The sequence below is a fragment of the Lutjanus erythropterus genome, chromosome 23 (assembly GCF_056507025.1).
Source record: "Lutjanus erythropterus isolate fLutEry1 chromosome 23, fLutEry1.hap2, whole genome shotgun sequence".
Classification (NCBI taxonomy): domain Eukaryota; kingdom Metazoa; phylum Chordata; class Actinopteri; order Lutjaniformes; family Lutjanidae; genus Lutjanus; species Lutjanus erythropterus.
This window is the reverse complement of record NC_139339.1, coordinates 3,162,392-3,189,388: the sequence shown is the minus strand read 5'-3', so window position 1 is coordinate 3,189,388 and position 26,997 is coordinate 3,162,392. Positions and strand designations below refer to the sequence as shown.

At 38.8% G+C, this 26,997-nt stretch overlaps 1 protein-coding gene and 1 pseudogene across 2 annotated transcripts; one reads left to right on the top strand and one right to left on the bottom strand.

Annotated features, from left to right (window-relative positions):
- Nucleotides 1-1,448: 1,448 nt before the first annotated feature.
- On the bottom strand, nt 1,449-6,438 carry reeld1 (reeler domain containing 1). Its single transcript, XM_084712944.1, has 4 exons — nt 6,231-6,438; nt 5,549-5,849; nt 5,253-5,413; nt 1,449-4,198 (listed from the first exon to the last, which is right to left on the bottom strand). Exons 1-4 carry the CDS (start codon nt 6,436-6,438, stop codon nt 1,596-1,598), a joined length of 3,273 nt encoding a protein of 1,090 aa, XP_084569070.1. The 3' UTR covers nt 1,449-1,595.
- A 3,175-nt stretch (nt 6,439-9,613) lies between these two features.
- On the top strand, nt 9,614-22,972 carry LOC146305372 (uncharacterized; annotated as a pseudogene). The gene is made up of 11 exons (XR_014769135.1): nt 9,614-9,755; nt 13,669-13,749; nt 16,200-16,275; nt 16,357-16,457; nt 16,543-16,665; nt 16,900-17,011; nt 17,258-17,321; nt 21,006-21,046; nt 21,228-21,412; nt 22,620-22,706; nt 22,851-22,972. The product of XR_014769135.1 is annotated as an uncharacterized LOC146305372 (transcript).
- The last annotated feature ends 4,025 nt before the right edge of the window (nt 22,973-26,997 follow it).

The following is a 26,997-nucleotide window of genomic DNA, read 5'->3' as shown; positions in this document are numbered from 1 at the left end:
TTTCATAAAGAACACTGGCACAGTGTTAAAGTGTTAAATTCTGTTGATATATTTGCTTAAAGGTTGCATTAGTTTAAAATTCATGGTCAACTTAGAAAGGGCTCATCTCTCAGAGAGCATGACTGCCATTACATAAAGTCTGTCCTCATGAATACACACAGCAAACTTCATGGCAATCTGTCAAGTACTGTTTGAGATAATTTGTCAGGCACCAAAGATTTGTTAGAAGAGACTTTTTAACCAAACTGTGTTGCTAAACAAAAGGTGAGGGGTCCTCTGCGGACTCTTAATGACCCTAACAGATTACAAGGCAGCATGGCCTGAAGCTCGACCACAGCAACAGACCAACATTGTTATCATTAAGCCTCAAAACTAGTGGACAAAATACTTAAAACCAACATTGTTTCATTGATTTATAATCATTATGTTCATGAATTGAGAAAGCTGTAAGATCGCTTGTATTAGAAGGAAATTGATCCTTCCTTTCCCTCTTTGTTGGAATAACAGTTGAGCAGGTTTGGTTACCTTCCTGGCAAAACTTGAGTCAACTTTCTTTGTTCCTGTTTCCTGTACTTAGATATGCCATGTGTTATGCTCTTCTATGTTAGAAAGAAACCCACATTTTGACAAAAGGTTAAAAGATGTTGTTGAGGAACCTGTAAATGCATCATATAGTCACATCTTAAGTTAATTAATGTTAGCAAAACACTAGCTTTAACTAGATAGCTAATGATTGAGGTAGATTACCTAGCAAGGTGAATCAATCTTTAGCAATAACTAGTGTTAGCAACACTAGCTAACTAGCTAGCTAATCTATGGGAATTATCATTTACCTATTTAGCATTTTTGCTAAAATGAGCTAACTTAAGATGTGGCTGGCTGTGTTCGAAATCACTGACTACTTACTATATAATCCCCATATGGTGAGTTGCCATTTTGTAATGTTCTTCAACTGTAAAAGTATCCCACAATGCATGGTGAGAGGTAGCGTACAAAACAATGGCCACTAACCAAGCACTATATTCCAAACAAAAACAACGACAATGACATAATTAACGGTGCAGAGAGTAGTGTCTGAAAGTATTTATTATTCCCTATATAGTGAGCTCACTTTATAGTCCTCTACACTGAAATCGCCAGATGGTGCGTAGGGAGTAGTGAGGGGTCAGTCATTTCAAACACATCCTACATGTCACTTTTGCAGGTCTCCAGCAACATCTTTTAACATTTTTCAAAATTTGGGTTTCTTTTTAAACACTGATGAGCCTAGCACATAGCATATCTAAGTACAGGAAACAGGAACGGAGAAAGTTGACCAACGTTCCACCAGATACCAAGCTTGCTCACCTGTTATTAGAGCACTGAGCAAAAGGGACAGGACTTAGGAAGGGTCAATTGAAAAGGCACGCTAGGCTAACTAGCTGATAAGATCATGGTATATTTGTATTTTTTAGTTAGTAACAAGAGTGCTACACTGAATCTAATGTTACTAAGGCCACTTCAACTGGTATTATTATTATTTGTGCCCTTACAGCAGCTCTGATTTAAAAAAAATACTTTGGTACCTAAATCTATCTATGTAGGCAGCTTGTGCCTCAGTCTCCAGGTGATGCCAGAATATCATACTCTGCCAGAAGCACAAAACTGTTCTCTCTGATTCTCCGAACTCTGACCAGATCTCCACACTCCTGGACATGGATCAGCCCTCTCTCTCCTCGCCCATACTCTCTCTCCCTGTCGTTCAGCGTTACCTCTGTCCGTTTACCGCAGGCCTGACGGTACATGTACCTTACCCCGACCACTAGTACCATGCCCAAGCCGGCGGAGCAGCCCAGAAGCATGCCCAGCTCCCATGCACTGTGCCTGGGAATAATTTCTGGATACTTCCCTCCCTTGTCTGGAGTTCCTGAGGGAATGGAGGGATGTTTGGGTTTAGTATCAGTGTTGGGAAGGTTTGGTTTCAACTCATGGCCAGGATTTTGTTTGAAGTTTGGGTCAAGGTTTGGATGGGGTTTGGGGTGTGGATGAACCACTGTTTTTGGTGTTGGTAGGTCGAGGTTGGGCTCAGCATCAGATGATGCAATGCGGTTATGTATTAGCAGTTGAGAAGGCACAGGAGAGGAGGTGGATGTTAGGGCATGATAGATGGAGCGAAGGGGAGCTGGAGAGGGTTCTGGGTGAGGGGAGGTTGACTGGGAGGACACCAAAGAAGAAGAGGAGCCCAGTGAGGTGAAAGAGGATGTTGAGGTAGATATAGAGATGGATGAGGAAGAACGAGGAGGTGAAGGAGATGCTGATGAGGCAATGGAGGAGGAGAGGAATGGGGAGATGGTGGAGGAAGAAGGTGAAGAAAAGGTTGAACTTGTAATTGGCTGAGAGGTAAAGGGAGTCGAGGAAGATGTAGGAAAGAGGGGAGCTGATGATGGATAGCCAGAGGAGTTCAAAGAGGGTATGACAGAGGAGGTTACAGAGGATGGTATGGGGGATGAAGAAAAGGGCTGGATGGAGGGAAAATTAGGAGGAATGGAGATCGGGGAAACAGAAGGGAGAGCAGAAAGGGCTGGGGATGTTTTGGGTTGGTTCTTTATGGTGGAAAAAGTGGCTGAAGGAACGGAGGGAATGATGGGGCTCCTGTTTCTGTTCTCTTCTTGAGACTGAAGATCTTTGACCTCTTTGCCCTCACCCAACATGACGGTTGAATCAAACCTTGTTGTGACGGGCAGAAGGCCAATGGATCGAGGAGTTACTGAGTTTTGAGTTTGCTTTGGCCCAAAGGTCTGTGCCTCTGGTGCACCTGTTTGGGAATGACCATGGGACCATGGCTGGGGGGAGACACTCAAAGCCTGTAGTGGTGTGCCAGACTGGGACTGGTCTGTCTGGAGAAAGCCAGCTTGACCTTCAGTTTCAGTTGGGATAGTCTGGGGCAGGGCTTGGTCAAAACTGTTCAAAGGTTGAGGTTGGGAAGGGCTGCTCAGAGGTGTGCTTGTTTGAAGCTGGGGGTGAGGTTGACTTGTTTGTCTAGTATTGGGTTCAGATGTATTACGTTCGGGCCGATGTTTGGGTAAATTGTTTACAGGCTGTGTGTGGAATGGAATGTTCAGAATCTTGTTAAGAAGGGACTGGGTGGATAGAAGGGGGACTCGAGTGAGGGATGAAGTTGTGGGTGACCGGACAAAGGACTTAAGGATAGGAGATTTGGATGGGCCAGTGAGATTTGGTGAAGAGGTTTTGGACTTGGAAGAGAGGGTAGATGAAGATGACTGGTAGAAGGGAATGGTCTGACTTGTGACTGTTTGGGGCTGGAGGAGAGGTATGGATGGAGAAGTTTGGCCCTGAAAAAAAGGCTTGTGTGAAGAAGTCTGGGAGCGGAGCAAAGGCTCTGGGTGAGGATTCTGGGACTTGCTAACCATTTCATCCCTGGCTGGACTCATCTGGGACTTGGTTAGGCTAATCTTCCAGGCCTTCCATGAACTACTCTGGGCCTCGATCTTCGCTGAAGCAGTCTGATCCTGGATTGGTCCTCTTGGATTCTGGGATGTGGCTCTTGGGGGAATGGTGTTGTGCAAGCTGTGATTGGTTGAAAGTATAGCTGTGGTGGTGCTTTCAGGATTTAATGTTGTATCTGCTGTTTCAGGAACAGTAGGCTGTTTTGGATTCTGAAAGTTTATCTTTGCCTCTTTTCTTTCCATCTCAAAATCCTTCAGAGAGAGGAGGTAAGCAAGGGACAGGAGACTGCTTGAATTTTGTACTGTGGGTAAAATAGGAGTAGTACCTTCCAACCCCCTAACCTCAGCTGAGGAGGAAGAGGCTGTGAAAAACAAAAGAGAACTCTTTGGATCCTTGGTATTAGTAACAGGGCTTCCTTTGCCAGTCACTACTTCTTCAGTCACAACTGAAAGGGATCCTGAAGGTGCATAAGTGTCAGTCTCACTGCCTTTGGTAGCATTTTGAAGAGATCCTAAATGCATTGGACTGTTTCTTTCATGGACTGCCTGGTTTGTCACGGTGCCCACTCCAAGGGATGGCAAAGTCACAGAGCTGTTCATCTCCAAGACTGGATGAGTGACTTTTATTGGTCTTTCCTGGGATTTATAGCTTTGGGTTCCACCGCTTGTTATTGTTGTAGGGGGTCCTAGAGTAGTAGCAGAGCTGACAGTCTCGTTTGTTTGTTTGATTGATCCTCTATTTGCTCTGATAGCTGTGAAGCAACAAGGTGAGAGAAGATCAAAGTAATAGTTAGGATGAGGTGAGGATAGTCAGATAGTCATAGCAGGATTCCTAGTTTCTGTCTTGCTTAAGCCTTGAGTTGTGTCCTCTGACTTATAAAGCTTAAACCTGGTATTAACATGCATCTTGGGTGATGCCAAAACTTTTGAACATCTTGGTGGCATCTCAGCACCCTGAAATGGCAACTCTGTTAATATGCCACGCTAGACTTCATCACCACAGATTGTATGTAGCTGCTACCTGTAGCTGCAGTAGTGTGCCAATCTCACGTTACATTAAATCAAAAAACACAGGCGGTAATTGGCATACCTGCAAAACCATACAAATAGTCATTTTTTTCTGTATCTGGGTACAAAAAGAACTGAATTAAAGTATCTTCTGACTAGAGAAGTTGTGATAATACTTGGTGCTGGATTATTTCAGGCAGTACCCTAAAGGTTTTGAGTACTGATACCCAGCCCTAGTCTAGTGACTACTTGTGATCAGATCTCACTTCCCCGCTGTATATGTGAATACACCATTTCCGTTTGCAAAGACCAAATGGTTGAATTTGATGAATTTTTACTGTTTATCAGGCCACAAATGACGCAAGAATTAGGTTGGAAAAAATTATACGATTTATCCACTTTTTATTGTGAAATGGGATCGTATTTCACGGAGAAAATATTTTCATTCATTGTGCCCCGGCTGCTCTGCCTCTTGTTGTTTCACTAATGATGCCATTGCCATGTTCTTCTGCTTCCAAGGAGAGGACATTCATTATGTAGGTGGTCCTTCCATGTGGCAGAGGACACGTTAGCTTTTACACTACAAAAGATATGTTTTCAAGTGGTTTGAGTGATCAGATCATAATGGTCTTGGTGGTTGTTTACATAAACAATTGTATGAAGCACTGATCACCCAAGGCACATGTTAACACCAGGTGTCAAAAGGTTCATAAAGCATAAATATGAAATGACTTCTTCCTGAGCCTTAAGGTAAACAGAAGGGTAATCTGTACATTCAGCATTGCACAAGTTGCGTACCTGGGAAAGCAGTAACTTCATCATCCTGTGGTGCAAAAATTGAATTCGCTCCATCCACCCCTGTGAGGTTACTCCCACTCCAAGGTGTACGACTCCCATCACGCACCACTGTAGACTCAATACCTGCCCAGTATACAAAGTAAGACTGCACCACTGTGATGCTGGAATGACAGACAAAGAGGTTTGTCCATGGATGAACTAAAGGGTTTGGGCAAAAGCAGTATGCTAATAAAACCACATGTACATCAATTACAATTTATCTTGAGTAAATATTTGACTGCTAGTTCCATACTTACTAGAACCTGATATCTCCCATGGGTGCATCAGGAGCCCTCCACACAAAAGAGAGGTTTCTTTTCAGTTGTTTGTCGGAGTGTGTGAGGGTGTCGCCCTCCGAGAGGCACCGCAGGGTGTGTGTACCTGGGGGAGTGAGGGTCCAGGAGCCACCCATCAGCACCGGGCCCAGTCTCATAGACCTGACCCCGGCTCCAGCTCCAGTCTTGCCGCTGACCCCGACTCCAGCCTCTGCACTGGCACCGTCCACACGACGAGCCTGGAGCAGGAAACCCATGAAGTCCCGAGAGCTTCGGACAGTTACTGAGGACAGAAGTATGGAGAAACCTTCCTAAGTCCCATCCCTTTTCACAGAACCTCGGTCAACTTTATCCTTTCTTGTTTCCTGTATTGTATGCTATGTGCGAGGCATATGCAGTCACATCTTAAGTGAACGTTAGCAAAACATTAGCTAACTAGCTAGCTAGTTATATATATAGATGTATTGGCTATATACATCAGCTATAGCTAGTCACTTTTAAGTCTTCCAGTAACATCTTTTAAGCATCTTCAGAATTATTTTTTCTTTTCAACATTAGCACATAGCTAATCTAAGTACAGTTATAAGTGGTTATTGAGGCACAGGGTTAGTTGGTCATTAATTGGTTAGTTAACCAGTGAGTTAAATTGGAATTAAATTACCACCTGTTACTAACTGTCCAGGCAGGTAAGAAGAGGCGGATGTGCGCAGGGCGACGTGGCTGTGCTGCGGGTCCAGGGGCTGAGCACGGATGTGCCCGGGGATCATTTGTTGACATGAAGCATGGCTCGCACCGCGGGAGAACGACAGGGTGGATGGAACCAAAGAGACTAAGACCAGACTCACCCTGAAACACTGCAGGGTAGACTGCATCTCTACACACACACACACACACACACACACACACACACACACACACACACACACACACACACACACACACACACACACACACAGCAGAGAGAGACAGTGGAGACAAATGACAACAGTTCTCCTGAGATGAAAACAAATATCCTTAGTTACTGTTTCTACACCTGCCAAGCTTTCCACTCTCACATGGCACACCTGCAGTTTACATGATAATGATAGCTTACACAAAATGTTTTGTGTGATTGTCTACCAGACAATAAGAAGTATTTTTATTTTTAGAAGGATACATAATTTCCTAAAACAGTGTACAGTGAATATGCTGAGCTCTATTTTCAGCAGTGGATTAATGTGGTGCTGCATCAATTCGATTAAATACAGAGATCAACTGATACACTGATTTAAAAAAAGACAATTCTAAATGTTTTTCTTTTTTTAAAAAAAAAATGTTTGTTGTCATTTTCTGCATGTTGTACATTAAGCAAATATTATAAATGAAAAGTTTATGAATGAATGAATGAATGAATGAATGAATGAAGGAACGGTGCAACAGTTGGAGGGAGTCAGATGGTTGGATGAATTTTATCAGAAGCATCGCACGTACCTTTTGGAGCGGGAACCTTCAGGACGTCTAGAAAACCTTATGCTCTTCTTCTTCTTCTTCTTCTTCTTCTTCTTCTTCTTCTTCTTCTTCTTCTTCTTCAGTTTATAAAACAATCTCTCCCTCACAGTTTAGTTGTTGTGCTGTTGAGTTTAAGAAAGACTCTGAAGTGTCTGAATCCCAGCAGCAGAGAGCAGCGTGTGTGTGTGTGTGTGTGTGTGTGTGTGTGTGTTTAAAGTTTGTGAGGATGAGCCTGAAGTTTGGAGGGATCTGAGGGTCCAGGATGTAGAAGGAGGGGGCAGATGTAGAACCAGAACATGTAGAGCTGTTGGTTGTATTCTTAAACACGTTACATACGTGCACTTGGGATGACACATTTGGTAAAAAAAAAAAATACGACTACCTATATAAATGGTTTATAATTAGAATATTAATTAGGTTGTAAACAATCTATAAATAATTATTTTATGTTATCTGGTCTTGTTTTCCTTATTTTGTCTGATCTGACTGACACAAATATATTATGGATTATTATGGATATTATGGATTTTTTAGGCATAGTAGTATTGATCACTTAGCTTGAAGTCTGTGTAGCTAACGTTAGCTAATGTTCACAGTTGCTCTGTATGACTAGTGTTAGCCTCTTTGACAGTAAAGTGAGTATCTTTCAGTTGTGGACAAAACAAGACATTTGAGGACGTAATGTTGGACTTTGATCAACATTTTTCATCATTTTTTCTGACATGTCATGGACCAAACAACTCATCCATTAATTGAGAAAATAACTGACCAATAATCGCTGATACAAATAGTTATTAGTTGCAGCCATACAAAAACCTATATTGGGCTAAACAATTTTACCATATTTTATAATGATGTAATCCAAAAGTGACAGAAAGTAATCAAGTTACATCACTTTCATATTGTCACACTTGGATTAGATTACTGACTACATTTTTAACAGGTAATTAACTGTATCTGAATACAATATAAATACAAATAATCTAAATCTTCCCAGACCTGAAACAATGAGTTGATAAATCAATTAACTTCAGCTGGATATTTGAAAATATAATTTAAGTTGTTGTGTGACTGAGCTGTGGTGACGTGGGTGAAACCTGACAGACAGGAACATTTACATTTGTGCCTTTAGGGTAGTTCAGAGCTCTGCACAATCACAGATAATCAACCACTTTGTAATGAGTGAGTCATGCAACAACAACAACAACAACAACAACAACAAAACTCTGAATGTGTGAGACTATTGAGCAGAGTGATTCATTCTGATCAGCAGGACACAGAAGCAGACAAATGTGCATTACATTAGATTAAATGATTAGAATTTATTTTGTGAAATAAAAATGTAAATAAGCAAAAAAACAAAACAAGAGTAGTCCATGAAATTAACACCAAACTCACAATGAATAATTCATGTCCAAAAAGCAGGAGAAAGTGAAAATACATCAAGTCCCACCTTTTTAAACATATTTCATCAATTAACATGTCAATCATGAATTCTGCAGCTTTTCCCCAGTGTAACAATACAAAAAACAAAAACAAAAAACAAAACGTAAGACATAACAACACAAAAGACATAAAAAGACAAAAATGATGTAAAAGACGTAACAAGACAAAAAACGTAAAAAAAAAACAGAACAAGACAAAGACAACATAAAGGATGTAACAAAACAAAAAGAGAAAAAGACTTGAGGACAGAAATGATCTAAAAGATGTAACAAAACAACAAAAAAAAAACAATGTAAAAGACGTAACAAGATGAAAACGACATAAACGTTTTGCATGAATGTACCATAGAATTTGTGTGGAAGGCCGTTTACACCAAAGAAAACAAAAAAGATCCTGTAGGTCATTATTTCTTCAACCTTCTCAAAATAATGAATCTCAAAATAACAAGGAGCTTTCTCATTTTTCATCATCCATTCAATGATCAATTCATTATTCTGAGATGCTAACTCATTTTGAGAGACTTGCAGGATCTTATTTTGAACACAGTGGTAGAAATGAGCTTCCGTACATCCACAGTTTGTCCAGAGGAGTGAGAAAGTGCTGCATGATGTGCGCAAGAAACTGGATGATGAGGCTGAACAGTAGCTATTGAGAATTTCTGGTCTGATCAGAGAAATGTGCCAAAGCGATGCGTTCACTTTCTCACCTCTTCCTTCACACGGCAAACCAGTTCAACGAAGACACAAACAGGGATGGAATTTAAGCCCTGCGGGTGTCGGGGGTGGAGGATGGGTGGGGTGCATTTCACTGCTGAAGGAGAGGAGACGCTCTCTTCTAGTGAGGGTATTTCTACAGGATTAGGACCCACCACACACACACAAACACAATAGCAGGATGTACACCAGCTGTAGCCGCCTCCCTCCAGGATCTACCAAACACTTCCCCTCACTTAACCTCTCCCAGCCTTTTCTCTCGTCTCTCTCCGTCGTTGTTAAAGAGAAATTCTGTTTAACAGGCCTGACTGATCAGGATGATCCCACGGTTGATTCTCACCTGCCCTTTGGAGAAGATCAGGTGACGTGTAACCGGCTCCACCCTGCAGCCATGCAGTCACTCCCTCTGTCGCATGTTATTCATTTACCATGCAAAACAGAGGCTCAGGAGTGACCCCACCAAGACAAACGCTCATCACTCCACTGAAATATAGATGAGAGGCCACAGAGACAAGAAGAAGGAGAAGGTCTCTAACATTTGGGTGAGCAGAAACAATGTAGACGCTGCTTTTAAAATTAGTATTTAAACATTTAATGTGTTTGTTTTTACAGATTAGTCACCCAGGGAGGCTATGGGTGATTAATAATGCAACTGGAAATTATATTTAATTTACACTCAGCTGTGGAAAGTACAAAGTACATTTACTCAAGTGTTGCACTCATGTCCAGTATTGAGGGACATATACTTTTACTTAAGGAAGTAATTAAGTGCAAATACTTTATTACGGTACTTAAATACAGTTTAAAGGTTGAGTTCCCTACATTTTAACACAAATATCTGGACTTTCTCCTCCTTACATTTTCGAAACAGGCTCATTATTTTTACTTTAAAGCACTTGAGGACAGTTATTCATTATTATTGTACCGCAATGAACATCCAGACTGATTTCAACCTAAATGGATTCCTTCTTTGGTAACGAAAACAAGATGAAAACAACTTAACAAAATATTACATTAAACACATAAAAGGACAAATGTAACAAAACATAACAAGATGTAACAAGACGAAAATTATGTAAAAGATGTAACATGATGTAAAAGGTGTAACAAGATAAAAATGATGTGAGAGATGTAACAAGACCAAAACAAGGTAAAAGATGTAATAAAACAAACATGATGTAAAAGGCGTGATAAGACAAAAACGACGGAATAAGATGGAAACGATGTAAAAGATGTAACGAGATGTAAAAGACATGCTGATGTAACAAGACAAAAAAAGTTGTAAAAGACATGACAGAAATGATGTAATGATGTAAAAGACAATATAAAAGACAAACACACATGACGTTCCTCAGTGAAGCCTCTTTTTGTCCATGATTTGTGGACCAGCTCAGGCAGGCTGACCTCCTCCCCTCTCAGAACAACGAAACCAGTCAGACTGGAGCCATCGACAAAACAAGCAGGATGCAGCCAAACGTGCTCCGGGTGCTCACAGTCAAGTCATTTGTCATTTGTGAAACTTGTACCCAGCAGGTTTTGAGAGGGAGCGGTCATATGCAAAAGAGCCGTTCAGACCTGCGAACGCTCATTACATGACTGAAAAGTGCTGAAGAGAAGAGTCGAATCGGGCAGGTGAGCAGGAAAAAACTCTATTTAACATTTATAAACAGGAAGGTTTCTCTCATTTCTGCAGGTTTTATTTAGTTAGACTGTTTCATAGAGACAGTTAGACAGGGACTCTTGACAAAAAGACTGGTTTAATCTTTAACAGATGTATTTATAACCTGATCATAAAGTTTTATGCAAAATCTTAATCTGACAACGAACCATTGTGGAAAAAGAAGAAAAAACTCATAATTTAGATGCAGCTGTTTTCACAGATTTTCTGTTCAGAGTTTCAAGCTCAAACTGAAATAAGCTGAAGTTTTGCCAACCTATAATCTTTTGTTGAGATAATTTACTTTTCCTCTTTAGAAAAACCTGAAAAAAGTCTGCATTTCAGTATTTGAAAAGTTAAAGGTGAACCTGATTTGTCATTATTTGGGTACTTCAAAATTAAATAGTTGCAAATGAAAAAAAAACAAAAAAAAACAATTAAACTTTTATTCAATTAGGAGTTTACTCAAAAATGTTTGAAAAACAAAATCTTTTGTTTTTGTCTAAGAATCTCAACAAACTTTTTTTTTTTTAGTTTATTTCAAAACTTGTTTGTAGAGAAGACTGTTGCCTTTTCTCAACTTTTTTTTTTTAGCATTCAATGCATTGAAAATCATTATGACCAGTCTCTCTGTCAGCCCTTAAAATCTATGAATAAGAGGAACACATAAGTAAACATCTTATACATATTTTTTCTTTTATATCTTTTTATGTATTGTTTCGTTGGTTTTAACTTGTTTCATCTTTTATGTAATTTTGGTCTTGCTATATCTTTTACGCTGTTTTTTTTTTTTTTTATCTTGTTGCTTCTTCAATATCTTTTTCATTTTGTTGTCTTGTTACATGTTGTTATCTAACAAGACAAAAACAAGTCTTGATATGTCGTTTACATTGTTTCTTTTTGTTGTGACTTTTCCATCTTTTTCACCTGTTTTGTCTTTTTACATCTTTTATGTCTTTTATAGTCTTGTTATGTCTTTTACATTGTTTTTTTGTCTTTATACATATTACGTCATTTTCGTCTTGTCATGTATTATGTTGTTTTTATCTTGTTATGTCATTTTTTTTGCTTTCATCTTGTTACGTCTTTTTTGTTGTTTTCATCTTATTATGTCTTTTTTTTTTCGTGGTCACATCCTTTTACATCTTTCTACGTCACTTTTGTCTCGTTGCGTTGTGCGCGATATGCACTGATGGACACACCAAGGAATCATCTTTTCTGCGTGTTATTTTCACGTCCATTTAGGTTAAAACCAGTCTGTGTTGATAAGGTGTCGCTCAGTGATGCAAAATAATCAATAATCAATAATTCCCTTAGATACATTGAAATTAAAGCAACACACCTATTTTAAAATGTAAGGAGCACAAAGTACAGATATTAGAGTTAAAATGTAGAAAGTAAAAGGAAGAAGTTTGAGGAAAAGGAAGTACTCAATACACACTACACTACCTTCATTCGTTCATTTTCTGTAACCGCTTGTTCTGTGAGGGTCACGGGCTGCTGGAGTCTATCCCAGCATACACTGGGCGAGAGGCGGGGTTCACCCTGGACAAGTCGCCAGTTCATCACAGGGCTGACACATAGAGACAGACAACCACTCACACTCACATTCACACCTACAGGCAATTTAGAGTCACCAGTTAACCCAGCATGCATGTCTTTGGACTGTGGGAGGAAGCCGGAGAACCCGGAGAGAACCCACACAGACACAAGGAGAACATGCAAAGTCCACACAGAAAGGCCCTGCCCCAGCAAGTCAGGAGATTTTTTTTAAATTTACTTTCCACCTATATGCGCAGGTGTGGCACCACCTTTTGTACTGCGCTTTCGTCTGTGAGGGTGTGGCATAATCTGATTTTATCCCTGTGAATGTGAGTTGCTTCATGTTCACGAGCATGAAGGTCAGGACTCATACCGTCATCTGTCTGTTAGGTGAGTCTGTCGCTGTTGTTGCCTTCCTGACTGCAGGTCTGTTTGCACAGTAATTATTTAACTTCTGCATTAACTGAACAGGACGTCCCACTGTTCATTTACTGCTGACAGTATGTTATATTTCATCCAGGGCTGGGAAAGTTACTTTAACAGTGTTAAATTTAAAATGTAGCCAGTAATGTATAGTCCAAGTATCACAATATTAAAGTAATGTAACATGATTACTTTCAGTTAATTTTGGATTAACTCAGTATAAAATATGGTGAAATTTAGCCAGATTAAGTGTTTTGAAGGCTGCAACCAACAATGATTTTCATCATCGAGTAACTGGTGGATTGTTTCCTCAATGAATCGATTAGTTGTTTGATCCGGAAAAATATCACAAAATGGTGAAAAATATTGGTCAAAGTCCAAGACGGCGTCCTCAAATGTCTTGTTTTGTCCATAAATCAAAGATATTCAGTTTACTGTCAGAGAGGAGAAAAGAAACTATTCACATAAGAAGCTGAAATGAGAGAAGTTTTGAGTTTCTTTTTTAAAAAAATGACTCAAAATGATTGATCAATTATCAAAATTGATGCAGATTGACAGTAGATCAATACTAGATTAATCGTCGCCGCTTCAAATGTTTTAGTTTTTGTTCCTTCCTTTGCTGTGCAATTTATTGATTAACTGATTTATTTAAAGATTGATTTATCAACTGTGATCTTGTTGTATCTCATATTTCTTTGTACAGACAAGAACGACAGATGAGGTGTAAAGATATGCAAACTGATCAAACAATCTCACGCACCGTGAAGTCAAACCTCCTCCCTCCTCCTCCCTGCGCTGACAACCACTACGTTTTTTTTATGTGTTTGTTTCAGGAGAGCTTCACAGAGCTGTAAATACTTCCTCAGTACAAGGTTCAGGTGTGCAGCCGGTGCAGAAGACCAGCAGACAGGTAGGTCCCTTTACATTTAAATTAAACCAACTTTAGCTTGTGTTTTTTCTGTTTCAAGACAAATAGATCATTTATAAGTTTTAATTGTAAACTAATCATATGTGGTGTGATGTGCTGAGGAGGAGGGATTAAATGTTTTTCCTGGAAAGGCGCTCGCTGATAAATGATCCCGAGAAGTTTCAGCTATACCGTCAAAACACATCAGTGATAGTCTTCATCAGGCAAATATTATATAAACAAGGAGAATTATGGGTTCAGAACGTGACCACTTTAGTGATTTATCTGGTGGTTTTAATAATTACTGAGGAAGAACACCATTCCTACATTAATCAACATTATAATGAACATGGGTCACAACTAATGATTATTTTCATAGTTGAATAATTGGTTGATTTTTGATCGATAAAATGTCAGAAAATGGTGAAAAGACGTTTACTGTCAGAGAAAAAACCCCAGAAAATATTCATTTGATGACATTTAAGAAGCTGAACTCAGAGAATTTTGACTTTTTTTTTTTATTAACCTTCCTCTTGTGTTAGCTTTCTGTTACTGTCTCTTATGTTAACGGGTCGGTTTTGACCCATGTCTTAAATCAGCCATAAAAACAATTATTTATCATCTTTACCTTGTTAGGCTTCCTTATCCATGAAAAGATTGGTATTAATATTTTTGTTGTGGCCCCTGGGCCTTTCTTTTGACAGCAAACTGTCAAATGAACCTCAAGAGAATTATATAAATAAATAAAAGGTTGATATGTTCCCTGACTGTTACTGAGGGGTATTAGAACACATCTCTTAAATGTTCACAAAAATATATATTTTTAATTTTAATATTATTAACTATAGTAACATCTATGGTGTTATGGGTCAATTTCGACCCTTCAAGAAAAAGGCAAAAAGCAAGTCTTTTTTATGTTTTTCAAAAATAGATCTTAATAGAAATACAAAATGAAAAGCAGAACTAGTAATAATACAAAATGTACATTTGCAAGGTCAAACAAACAGCAACCAATCAAGCAAATCAAACCAACAGAAATCAAGTACTAGTTCCATAAAAACTCTGTGTGCAAGAACATGCATCTGTATTTCTGTATTTTTAGATGCATGTGTGACAAAAAGTGACACTAGTGTGTTCTGCAGAGATATTTTTTTTTGCAGAAGAGGCACAATAAGTTTTTACTAGGTCCATAAAAAGTCTCTGTGCAACAGCATGCATGTGTGTGTGTGTGTGTGTGTTTAGATGCATGTGTGGCAAAAAGTGACACTAGTGTGTTCTTTGCAGAGATTTTTTTGCGGGTGAAGCACAATGTGTTTGTCTTTCTGTCCTTACAGTAAATCTTCTTCTCGCTGTTGCATGATGTAAACTGGACATGTGTTACTCTGCAAGTCACCAACCCTGAACTGAACTGACCTTACATACCTGGACATGTCCGTCTTTGTTTGGTCAAACAGGCAAAGAGAGAAGCCTCTAACTGAAGCTGAAGTGGTTGGAGGAACAGCTGGCTGAGTGTGTTTATGATTTCAGTTTTGGCACTTATTATTGTTTTATAGTCTTATATTATAACTGGGTCGAAACTGACCCTAACAACGCAAAGGTCATAATTTTCACCAGAGCATTTTTTTTTTATTATTATTATTTTAAATAGAAGTTCCTGACAAACTCAAAAAGTCTTGATGCAATAAACAAATTTATGTAGTACTTTTATGCATTTAAAACTATAATTAAAATAGTTATAATAACTATAATTTAAAAATATATGCAGATTAATTTGACAATCAATTAAGAATAGTTTAATTGTTGCAGCACTCAGTGTTTTATGTTTGTTGTCGGGTTTATTAGTTTGACCAGCTGTTCTATGATAATGCATCAGCAGCTGTGTGTGCACTGTGCATGGTAGTATATTGCTCTGTTTGCGTTCAGAGGCACCGTGCGCACCGCTATGTTACAAACAGTCGGCAAAATCAAATAAAATCAAATAACAAAACTCTCAAAAAACTTGGTGTGAAATCTTGGAACTTCTGTCCGTTTTTCTGCAGCGAGAGGCGCATTTTGAGGCAGAAACTGTAGAAGGTGAATCCATCATATGCTGCCGTCTCTGCCAGTGTTTCACCTGGAAGTGATTTGAATACAGTTTGAATCCAGCGTTCTTTAAGATTTGGACTGTTTGAGATTCCAAATGTTGCATCAAACCTCGCTTCAGCGCATTTTATCCCTCGTTCGAGCACAGCGCACACTTTACATCTTCGTTTTAATCTTTCTCCACACAGACATCATGTTATTTTCGTCTAATTTAGACGGCAGAAGCACCAGTTGCTGCATGAACTCCATTAACAGTCAGAAGTGTTTGAATTCATGGCATTTTGTGCTTCTTAACTAATTAATTAAACAGGGGATGGGGCACTTTTATGCTTATGTATCCTTATGTATGTTTATATGTGTGTGTGTTACAGGTAGATGATGGCGTGTGTGTTGGTTCCTCTTGTCCTGACTGTCCTCCTGACCGAGGCGTCGGCCTCAGTGTCCTCTCCAGGTAAGAGACACTCAGACGGAGACTCGTGCTTCGGTTTAGCCATGATGATGTTTTTATACTGACAGTCATGTAACGTGTCAGCAGCGACGGAGCAGACCTCTCCATGTCCACCGCGGTGGATCCTGTTCGGGCAGAGATGCTTCGCTTTCTTCCCCGTGTGGAGCTCCTGGAGCAACGCTATAGTAAAATATATTTTAATTCATGAGATTCAGAGATTATGTGGCTTCAGTGTGGTTTAATGTGTGTGTGTGTGTGTGTGTGTGTTAGTCTATGTGCTCTCTCACAGGTGGTAACCTGGTGTCGCTTCACACACCAGAGGAGAGGCTGTTTGTCCGTCAGCTGGCGAGCACACACACTCCTGTGTGGCTGGGAGGACACCAAAGACAAATGGTATAATATTAATAATAAGAAAAAAATAAAAATAATACTTACACAGCACTTTAAAAAACAAAGATTCTTCACATGGTTGAAGCAGGATTAAAACATTTCCTGTCAGGTCATTGTTAAAAAGTTCTTATAAAGATAAAGATAAACATTTTTTAAAAAGGTAATAAAAACTATGGTGTCTGTTCATCAGTCTTTAATTTAATATCTCTTTGTTTCTCCGTTTTTTAATCTCTGAAGAACGGCTCTTGGTTTTGGAGCGATGACTCCCCCTTCAGGATCAGTGGTTGGACCAATCAGAGCGAGGGAAATGCCACAGAGGGCGGGGCTTGCATGCAACTGGACACAAAAAGTAAAAAAAAACGGAAAACAAACGCGTAATAAATGGATTACTGTAGTTAATAACTGGATTATTATAGATGGATTATAAAACAAAAACTCAAATCTGCTGAAATCTAAAAATAATAAGTTTTGTAGGCTGATTCCTTAAAAAGTCTAAAGGTGTGTGTGTGTGTGTGTGTGTGTGTGTGTGTGTGTGTGTGTGTGTGTGTGTGTGTGTGTGTGTGTGTCTGTGTGTGTGTGTGTGTGACGTGTTCAGGTGGAGAGCTGCATGGCGCCCCCTGTGGAGAGCTCAGGTTCTACATCTGCTCCATCAGACACAGGTAGGCTGCAGTCTCAACATTTAAACTTTTTTTTTTTTTTTTAACTTTAAACAGATCTGCCACAGTTACACTTTCAAGCTAGCTGGGTCACTCCAGACTCCAGTCTAGCTGATGCAAAGCATTTTGGGAAACAGCCTCATTAACTTTCTTGCTGAGAGTGCGATGAGGAGATACGTGAGTCTTTGACAGCTGTACGCTAAATGTGCAACTACAGGCAGCAGCCAGTTAGCTTAGCTTAGCATAAAGACTGGAGCCAGGTCCAAACGTCCATTCTGTCTTTGTCCACATTTTTTCCTTCCCAGTCTGATTCTGATACCTGAATTCTGAGTACCGGTCAATACTGATTAATGTAAATTGATTGTGTTTCTGTTGCTCCTGCCTTGAATATGTTTAAAGTAATAACTCAGTATAAACAGTGGCAGTCTGGTCCTAAATACAGGCAAGTGTTTGTACGTACAACTCAGCTTGTTGATCAGGAACATGAGGTACAGATACTTGTTTTGTCTCTTCACAACTTTTACGTCTTTTGTGTCATTTTTGTCTTGTATGTTTTTTTTATGTTGTTTTCATCTTGTTACATCCTGCTACGTTTGTCTTATTACATCTTTTATGCTGTTTTGGTCTTGTTACTGTTAGTGTGTGTCAAAATAAAACAAAATAGTGGACCCAAAAATGCGGATCGCAAAGCAAAATAAGTTCAAATTTATTTAATAAAGAAAACAAAGGAACAAAAGCTTACAAAAACACAGGAGGGTCAAAACTAGCTAACTAAAAGAATCCACAAAAAGGCAAAACACAAAAAAACAGTCCAGGAAAACAAAGAAGGCTTAGCAGGAAGACGCACAAAGTCAACGACGAACTGACAAAGAAACAGAGAAACACAGGGACCAAACAGACAAAGAACTGATCAAAAACAGGTGGACAGACAGGTGCAACCAACAGCAATCAAAAGGACAAAGACAGGGAGTAAAGAAAAGACACACGAGGGAGGACCAGGACTACAAAATAAAACAGGAAATAACCAAGAAAACACAAACTATGACAGTTACTTATTTTGTCATTTTCATCTCGTTAGGTTGTTTTCGTCTTGTGTCTTTTATGTTGTTTTTGTCTTATTACATCTTCATTTACGTCTTTTACATGTTTTTGTGTTGTTACATTTTTATGTCGCTTTCAACTTCATTGTTCTTTATAAGTTGTTTTCTTCTTGTTACTCCTTTTATATTGTTTTTTTCTTGTTACTACTTTTAATTCACTTCTGTTATTTTATGCCTTGTTACATAATTTGCATTTTGTTACGTCATTTATGTCATTATTATCTTGTTACATCTTTGACGTTGTTTTCTTCTCGTTGTCTTTTCTTTGTGTTACTGTTCTGTCCCTGTAGGTTGAAATCAGTCTTGATGTGGAAAAGGTGCCGCGCAATGATCCATAAATAAAAAACTAAACAACAACAACAACAACAACAACAACAACAACAACAACAACAACAACAACAATAATAATAATAATAATAATAATAATAATAATAACTAAAGTAACAAGCTTGGTTTTAAAATGTAAGCTGTGTAAAGCACAGGTAATTGTGTTGAAGTGTTGGAAGTAAATGTAAAATGTCAGAAAAGAAACTACTGAAGTACAGTAACACAATTTTTGTCCTCAGTTAACTTTCCACCTTTGAGTGTGTAATTGTTAATTATTATTTAAGTCAATGGCAGCGTTGTAGTTTGGTTTAAAGACAAGGCTTCATGAACTCAGCAGTTAATCTGATCTGTAGAAGGAAAAAACGTCGCTGTAACGGTTTGTTGACAGACCAACACTCCCATCCATGTTTTTCCAAGATGAGGCCGCTTTGTTTTCACAAATACAAAGGAAAAGACCAAAGTCTGGTACTTTCAAGTCTCTGAATACATGCAAGTCATGTTTTCAGCTCAGTGGAGGTGCAGAATCCAGAGTGTGAGCTGAAGGACGAAGTCCACTGCAGTGGATTTATGGACGAGGCGTGAACTGAAGAAATGATCCTGACTGTCACAGAAATAATCAAACACTGTGTAAACTTTAGAGCCATGAGCTTCTGATGAGACACAAATTAGAATCAACATCAGTCAAAATTAGACGTGCAGCTAGAATGATCGTATTTGCAGCCTTCAAATGTAATACTGGCCAGAGACAGGTGTGGCTTTGGTCACAAGGACACCTGTAGACTAAAATTAGAAAGTCGGTGCAGTTTACAGGTAAAACCAGTAATAAGGTCTGAAACTGGGTGAGGTCCTCAAGGATTAATTTTTAAACCCATTCAAATCATGGCTTAACTTTGAATTATGTTGCACCAAACTTTTAAAATAGCTTAAAGTGAGTTAAGTTTAGCTTTTACTCCAAGCCAAGACTAAATTTAATTCTATTAACTTTAAAGTTACACTTTAGGAGGTTTACTTTTAAAACGGCTGAGTTTTTAGAGTAAAATTCAAAACAGTTGAGTTTTATGATGTGTCTCTTCTTTCTGTTCAGAGAGACGGCCTCTTATTCTGTCTCATAACATGTTTAACCGGTCGGGTGACATGTGCACATATAGAATGTACAGGAGGACGTGTACATGTTTTTCTCATGTTTCTGTGTGTGTGTGTGTGTGTGTGTGTGTGTGTGTGTGTGTGTGTGTGTGTGTTCTCTCTGTGAGCCCCTCCCTCTGCAGCACAGACTCTCCTTCAGTAGTTGCTATAGGCACTATGAGATAATCTTTAACCTTTGTTCACTGAGGACATTGTGATGCTCAAACACAAACAAAGTTGAACAATGAGCCTTTTCTATCAGTGACTTAGAAGACCTCGTCAGATTCACCAGTTTTTTTTTTGTATTTTGAATTTTCTTTTAGGTTCAAACTAGGGACGATAAGGGTTAATTTGGAATTCTTGAACAAAACTGTTGAATTAAAAATGTATTTTTCATCTTTTCATAGTTTAGTTTAAAATGTTTTTATATAAATTACACAAAAGGCAAAGAAATTGTGATCATTTTTACCTGTTTCAGCCACAGGCGGTTATGCTGACCCCACAGAAATCGTCACAATTATATTGTCACTTTTTGCACAGTTGGAGATGCATCTTGGTTGCAGCTATAATTGTCTGTCAATAAAACTTAATAAAACAAAAACAAATGGTTTCAATTTATGATTTACCAACATTAAAATACAAATAATTAATTAATTAGGCTCAGTTAAAAATAAAATAGGGGAGACCAGGGATGGTTGTAACACTTTTGTTTCAGCAACTATAACTCACTGAAAGTTTGTGTTAAAGCTTTCAAATTTTAAAACAAAGTCCCTTTACTTATTACAAACAGCAAAGTTTCCAACTTTTTTCTGTTTCATTTGTTGTTCATTAGTTGTACTCGTTTATTTTTTGTGATGATTCCATGTGGAAATGTGTTATTAACGTTAAAATAACATGTTTATAATCTTATAAAATAAGTCAGATAACATCACGCTCTGTAGAGCAGATCAGTGCCTCCAGTCATCATTCAAGAATCCAAGTGTAGGTGAAATAAGATGTGACCTTTGACCTCCTGTGTGTGAACCTTGACATATATTTTTGTTTGTATTAGCTGCTCATTAATATGCTAATGAACAACACTGTAATCATAACTGAACCTGAACACTGAAGCGCCTGTTTGTCGTCTGTTTGTTTCCAGTTCTAAACTTTTATTCCAGAATAAGAGCCCAGTTAAACCAGGTGAGTTTACTTGTTGTTTTCACTTAAGAATTTCAGTCATTGTTAAATTCAGCATTTATTTCACACATATAAAAGCAATATTTTTTATGAAAAATGCTGCGGTGTGTTTTTTTTTCAGTGATGTATGTATGTGTGTTAAGGTACAATGTGACATTAGAGTCTGTCTCTTCCTGTCTCTCAGGTCTCATCCCCGGTTTGAGTCTGTTTGATGTTGTGTGGGGTTACAGCAACTCGGTGGTGGAGGAGATTCTCCACTCGTCCTCCTTCCTCAAGGAGGTCCGGTCCTGTCAGCTGACACAGCGCTGCTACACCAACTTCAGGCAGCAGGAGGCGCTCTACCTGCACAGAGTCAGCAGCACGCTGGAGGTCAGGGGTCGACACTTTCTTTCTTTCTTGCTGCCTTTCTTCCCCAGTTTATTATTTACATGAAGACAATTATTTTTGTATTCAAAGTTCGTTGAAATGTTATATGTAAACATGCAAATGAGGCATTATTTATTTACGTGTTCTAGTTTGCAAACGTGCACAAATTACAGACACTTATTTCCCCCAAAAGCTCATTTCAAGTGATGAGTTTCAACTCCTACAGTCACAAAGTATTTTCTTAAGAAAAAATATTTTTGACTGCTAAATGCACTTTTTCTTGCCTGATACTGACTAAATTCCAGGTTAGCGGAGAAAATAGTCATCTCTGGTAACTAGCATGCCAGGGCTAACAACCCACTGGAGTATCTACTAGCTTGACTGGTCACTTCTGAGGCTGATAACTATCACATAGAGGCTAACAATCCACTGGATTGGCTACTGGTTTGGCTGGGTATTAGATTTCCAGGCTAGTAACTAGCATGCCAAGGCTAGAAACCTGCTGGATTGGCTACTGGTTTCTCTGATCATTAGCTTCTGAGGCTGGTAACTAGCATGCCGAGGCTAAGAACCCACTAGATCAGCTACTGGCTTTGCTGGTTATTAGGTTCCTAGGCTGGTAACTAGCATGTCAAGGCTAGTAACTCCTTGGATTGGCAAGTGGTTTCTCTGGTCATTAGCTTCCAAGGCTGGCAACTACCATGCTGGGGCTAGAAATCCACTGGACGGGCTAATAACATAGCTGGTCATTAGCTTCCAAGGCAACCCACTGCAACAGCTGCTGGTTTAGCTGACTGTTAGCTTCCGAGGCTAGGAGCTAGCATGCTGAGGCTAGCAACCTACTGAATCTACTACTGGCTTGGCTGGTCATCAGTGTCTGAACCTTGTTCTTAAAATGCTGAGATTAGTGAGATTAGCATTATTACGTTTTTACTTTAGAAAAAAAACATTTTAAATTTCTAAATGTGCTTTTTCTTGCCTGATACTGACTGAATTCAGGTTAGGTGAGAAAACAGAGTCATCCCTCTGTCCCTCCCGAAGTCCAGCTCCTGTGGGAGAACAAACTCATCTCTCTTTCCTCCTGAATAATGCTAAAAATGATTTGAGTGACTTGACGTTCGCTCTGTGCTGTAAATATGATTTCATTTCCCAGTCTGGGGTGAACTGGTGTGACTGGGTGGTGATGTAAGCGTCTTGTTTCTTCCTGCAGGCCCTGCTAAGTAGTTTACAGGAAGCAGATGATATGAGCTCACTGCTGCTGGACACACTTCAACACTACAGCAGCAACAGAAACCAGGTGAGACACACAGACACACAGCTGTGTTCACAAACAGCGTTTCTGGACACTAATAAGCAGAAATTATCCGAATAAATCAGATGAATGTGAAAGAAATTTAATTAATTAGTCATGCAAAGAATTCTTCATCATCTCCTCTTCCAGAGCCTCCTCACTTCACCTCCCCCACAGTGGCTCCAGTTCTCCCTCCAGTCTTTCCACACGGTGGTTTTGGAGGAGCCGGTCTATTGGCTAGTGGCTCTGTTGGCCCGGGCCAGCCTCCGTAGCTTCCTGGCCCACATGCAGCAGTACAGCACTGGCACCCCGCTGGCGACCGAGGTTAAAGCCTGCAGCTTCTACCAGGAGTGGAGTGAAGAGAATCAGGAGGAGGTTGCCTGGACACAAAGGTACATGTTTATATGGTGTAGGGTAAAGGACAAAATTAAGACTACTGAGAAGAGTATATCTTATCAAAAGCCAGCTTCTGATTTGGCCAAAGATAAACTGGCGCATGACTGTGACTGAGAGGCCAGAGGTGGGAAATAAAAAGCAGACTATTCATTTGACCAAGGTGGTAACTCATGCGTCTGACCTAGCAACCCACTGGATCAGCGACTGGCTTGATTAGTCATTAGCTTCAAAGGCTAGTAACTAGCATGCCATGGTGAGCAACTTGCTGGATTGGTTTCTGGCTTCGCTGGTTATTAGCTTCTGAGGCTGGTAAGTAGCATGCACACGATAACAACCCCCTAGATCTGCTACCAGCTTGTCTGGTCATTAGCTTCCCAGGGTGGTAACTGGCATCCAGGGGCCAAGGCTAACTACCCACTGCAATGGAGACCTGCTTGGCTGGTCGTTAGCTTCAGAGGCTAGTAACTAGGACCCTGGGACCAACAACCCACTGGAACAGTTCCTGGTTTGGCTAGTCATTAGCTTCTGAGACTGGTAGCAACAAGCCAGGTTGTACAACCCATTGGATCAGCTACTGGATATGCTGGTCATTAGCTTCTGAGACTGACTACCAGCATGCTGAGGCTAACAAACCACTGAATCGCCTACTGGCTTCACTTGTCATCCGCTTCCAAGAATGATAACTAGCATTTTGAGGCTAGCACTCCATTGTATTGGCTCCTGGCTTGGATGGTCATTAGTTTCCGAGGCTGGTAACTAGCATGCTGAGGATAGCAATCCAGTGGATCTTCTACAGGCCTAGCTAGTCATTAGCTTCGGAGGCTAGTGCCTAGCACACTATTCAAGGGACAAAAAGTCCCCATTTCTGCGGCACAGATTTGTACTTTTCTTGTGTGAAAATGTCAATTTTCACGTCTTTTTGAAATTCTGGATTACGTGTCTATTTCTTGGCCAGGATCAGTTACTTCCTGGAGTCCAACTGGTTGCCTGGCAACTGCTCAGAGGCAAGAAAATAGTCCAGCATATACTGTAAAATAGCAAATTGTTGTTTTTACACTTTGGGGTTTGTACAGACCAGAGGAGGTGAGTTAGGAAGTTGTTTTGTGTTGTCCTAATTTGCCTTTTTTACTCTGTCTGTGTCTGTGTGACAGGTACAGAAAGGTGCTTGAAAAATATCAGGAACAGATGGACGTGTTTAAAGCCATAAACATCTTCAGACAGCACATGATGAACCAGAAGAGTTTCTACAAGGCTGTGTAAGAACATATCAGTCTTATCTGTCTGTGATGAGTTCACTGGTCGGTGAGGTTAAAGAGTGTGTTTCTTCTGCAGAGACTGTGATGTAGAGGATGATAAATGATGAAGAGGAGGAGAGCAGGACAAGTTCTCCGGTGAAGGTGAGTCACCACACTGCAAAAATATTCATCTTAAAAACTCACTGAAATTGATTTTTTCTTTTATTTTGTTTTATTGTTTTTTATTTTTTTACAATTCAGTTTATGGGAATTAAGATAACCGCGACTTAATCTCTATTTTTTAGTTTTCAGGGTGAAAGCAACACTCTCCGGAAAGAAGATTAAAATAAATCTCCTCTACACCAGGATAAAGAGCTTGCGCACAAAACCTTTAATGTGTACTGTAAGTAACTTTGAGGTGGTTCAACTTTAAAATTAAATTAAATTTAAAGTCAACTGAAGAAAAATTGGAAAGGAAATGGGACTAAGTTAAATAATTAGTTTGAGTTTTGCAAAACCAACGTAGTTAGGTTAATTGAACTCTCAGGAGAGTTTAAACTCTTGCGCAGTGCATGCTGGGAAGTCTGCTATTATGGTGCAGCTGCAAAAATAAACTTTGCTTTGACTCGTTTTTACTAACTTGCATGTACAAGAAAATATTAAGAGAGCAAAAAGGGGCGGGGCTTAGGAAGAGTCAGTCGCTGCACTTATTATATTTTTTTGTTTGTCACAACACTGCAACTACACTGCTCGGAATAACATGTTTTAATTATGTTATGTGAACAAATTATTCGCTTTATTGCACAAGAAACTGACTATGTCACATGAACATAAAAACACAGAATGTATTTTTACATTTCTTTAAAACTAATTTAAAATATATGTGCACAATGTTTGTATTTTTAATTGGTTTTGAAGTAATTAGGCCATATTGGCTTATAAATCTTTACTAAAATGAACTCAAAAATCAAAACTTGTTGACTAAAATTATAAATATTATGTCAGTCTCGTTGTGTCAAGTGAACATAAAGTTTTTAGGTCATTTTGACAGTTCTGAATGTTTTGCTAATATTTCATGTTTCTTATTAAGTCTTGTTGGACATAGAGAGATTAAATTGATATTGTATTGTAGTTTTTCTTTGTGAAACTGTTACTGACTCCGGGTGTGACTCTTCCATTAACATCACTCAGTTTATTTTAAATAAATAGAGGAAAGTGACCTTATATGAAGTAGGGATTTCACACATGAATGTGTTCATGTTTTCAGTTTTTTTTTTGTATGACCTGAATGCAGCTCAGGCACAACAAAGTTTTTATTCACATTCGACTATTTCCATCACTGTTAATACAGCATATGGATATCTTTCTATGTCTGTCAGCCTGGGTGCAACAATAAAATAAAAGTAAAGAAAATGAGTGTTTGTTTATTTGAAATTTAACTAAGTACATATAAGTACATATAAGTATTTATACTTTACTTTTCATGCTACTTTCAACTTCTACTCAGAGGGAAAATTATGATTTTTTAGTTAATTATTATACAAAAAGGATTAGGATTTTGCATCATTGATTCTTGAAAATTGGGACCAATTTTGATTTTTACTTTTAAAATATTAAAATAAAATAAAATAAAAAGATCAAACTCACTATTATACCTTGTAATGGACCAACTTCCTAGTGATTTTTAAATGTAAATGGCAAATATTTTACATCTGACAGACTTGACAAAATTTTAATTTTTGTTCATTTCGCCGTTTTATTTTTTGAAGTTGCTCAGTGTTCTCTTAATGCTAATCAAAATACACATTTTAAATCATAATTCTTGTTTATCTTTGATTTAGGACTACAGAGTTGACTTGTTATGGTCGAGACACATCTGAAAGTAATATTTTTTAATGAATTTGTTGAAAAATATAAAGTGCTTGAGCAGTATTCTCACCTTCTTAAACCAGGAAGTGAGACAGGGGTCCTTAAGGTATAGCTAACCCTTTTTTATGCCTGATCAAATCATGTTTTTGTTGACAGAAATCTGTGACACAACTTTAAAGGCACAACATTTTCATAACAAATATATTTTAAAAGAAAGAAGATTATAGTGTAGTAGTACATCTTCATACCTATGTTAGCAGTAGGTATTGTTAGTTTTAGATTTTGAAGACTTTTAACATACATAAACTTTTAACATTCCAAAAAGTTGGAATTAGTGTTAGTCTTAATACATTTTTTTTCCCATTCCATTTAGTTTATCAGAGCCTTTCCACTCTGACTCTGATTGGAACTTAACCTTAATTAGTATCACTGGTAACACCTGTGTTTAATTTTTCATGTACTTATAATGGAGTACTTTTACAGTACGGTATTAGTAGTTTTACTCTAGTAAAGTAAAAATAGTTTTCTCCACCAGGTCATCACACAGGAAGCTGTCTCTGTCTCCCCCTGCAGGTCAAAACAAGACACTGCACTCTATCAAATACACAGTTCCTACAATAAAAACATGGTACTACTGCAACATTTGACCTGGTACCACTTTATACTGCTGTCACTATTATCCTCATTTACCATTACCACTACTTCTTAAACTTGTACTGTTGCTACTATTTTACAAAACTTCTACTACTGCAACTGTTAGACTCCCTCCACTTTCTCTACAACTGTACTCTACTGCT

Bases quoted from the DNA above. Each gene is read 5' to 3' on its own strand.
- reeld1 (XM_084712944.1), bottom strand. From the start codon at position 6,438: ATGCAGTCTACCCTGCAGTGTTTCAGGGTGAGTCTGGTCTTAGTCTCT. The intron at 5,850-6,230 runs GTGGTAATTTAA...TTCTGTCCTCAG, and splicing joins GCCTGGACAGTTAGTAACAG to TAACTGTCCGAAGCTCTCGG. The intron at 5,414-5,548 runs GTAAGTATGGAA...CTGTCATTCCAG, and splicing joins ATGGGAGATATCAGGTTCTA to CATCACAGTGGTGCAGTCTT.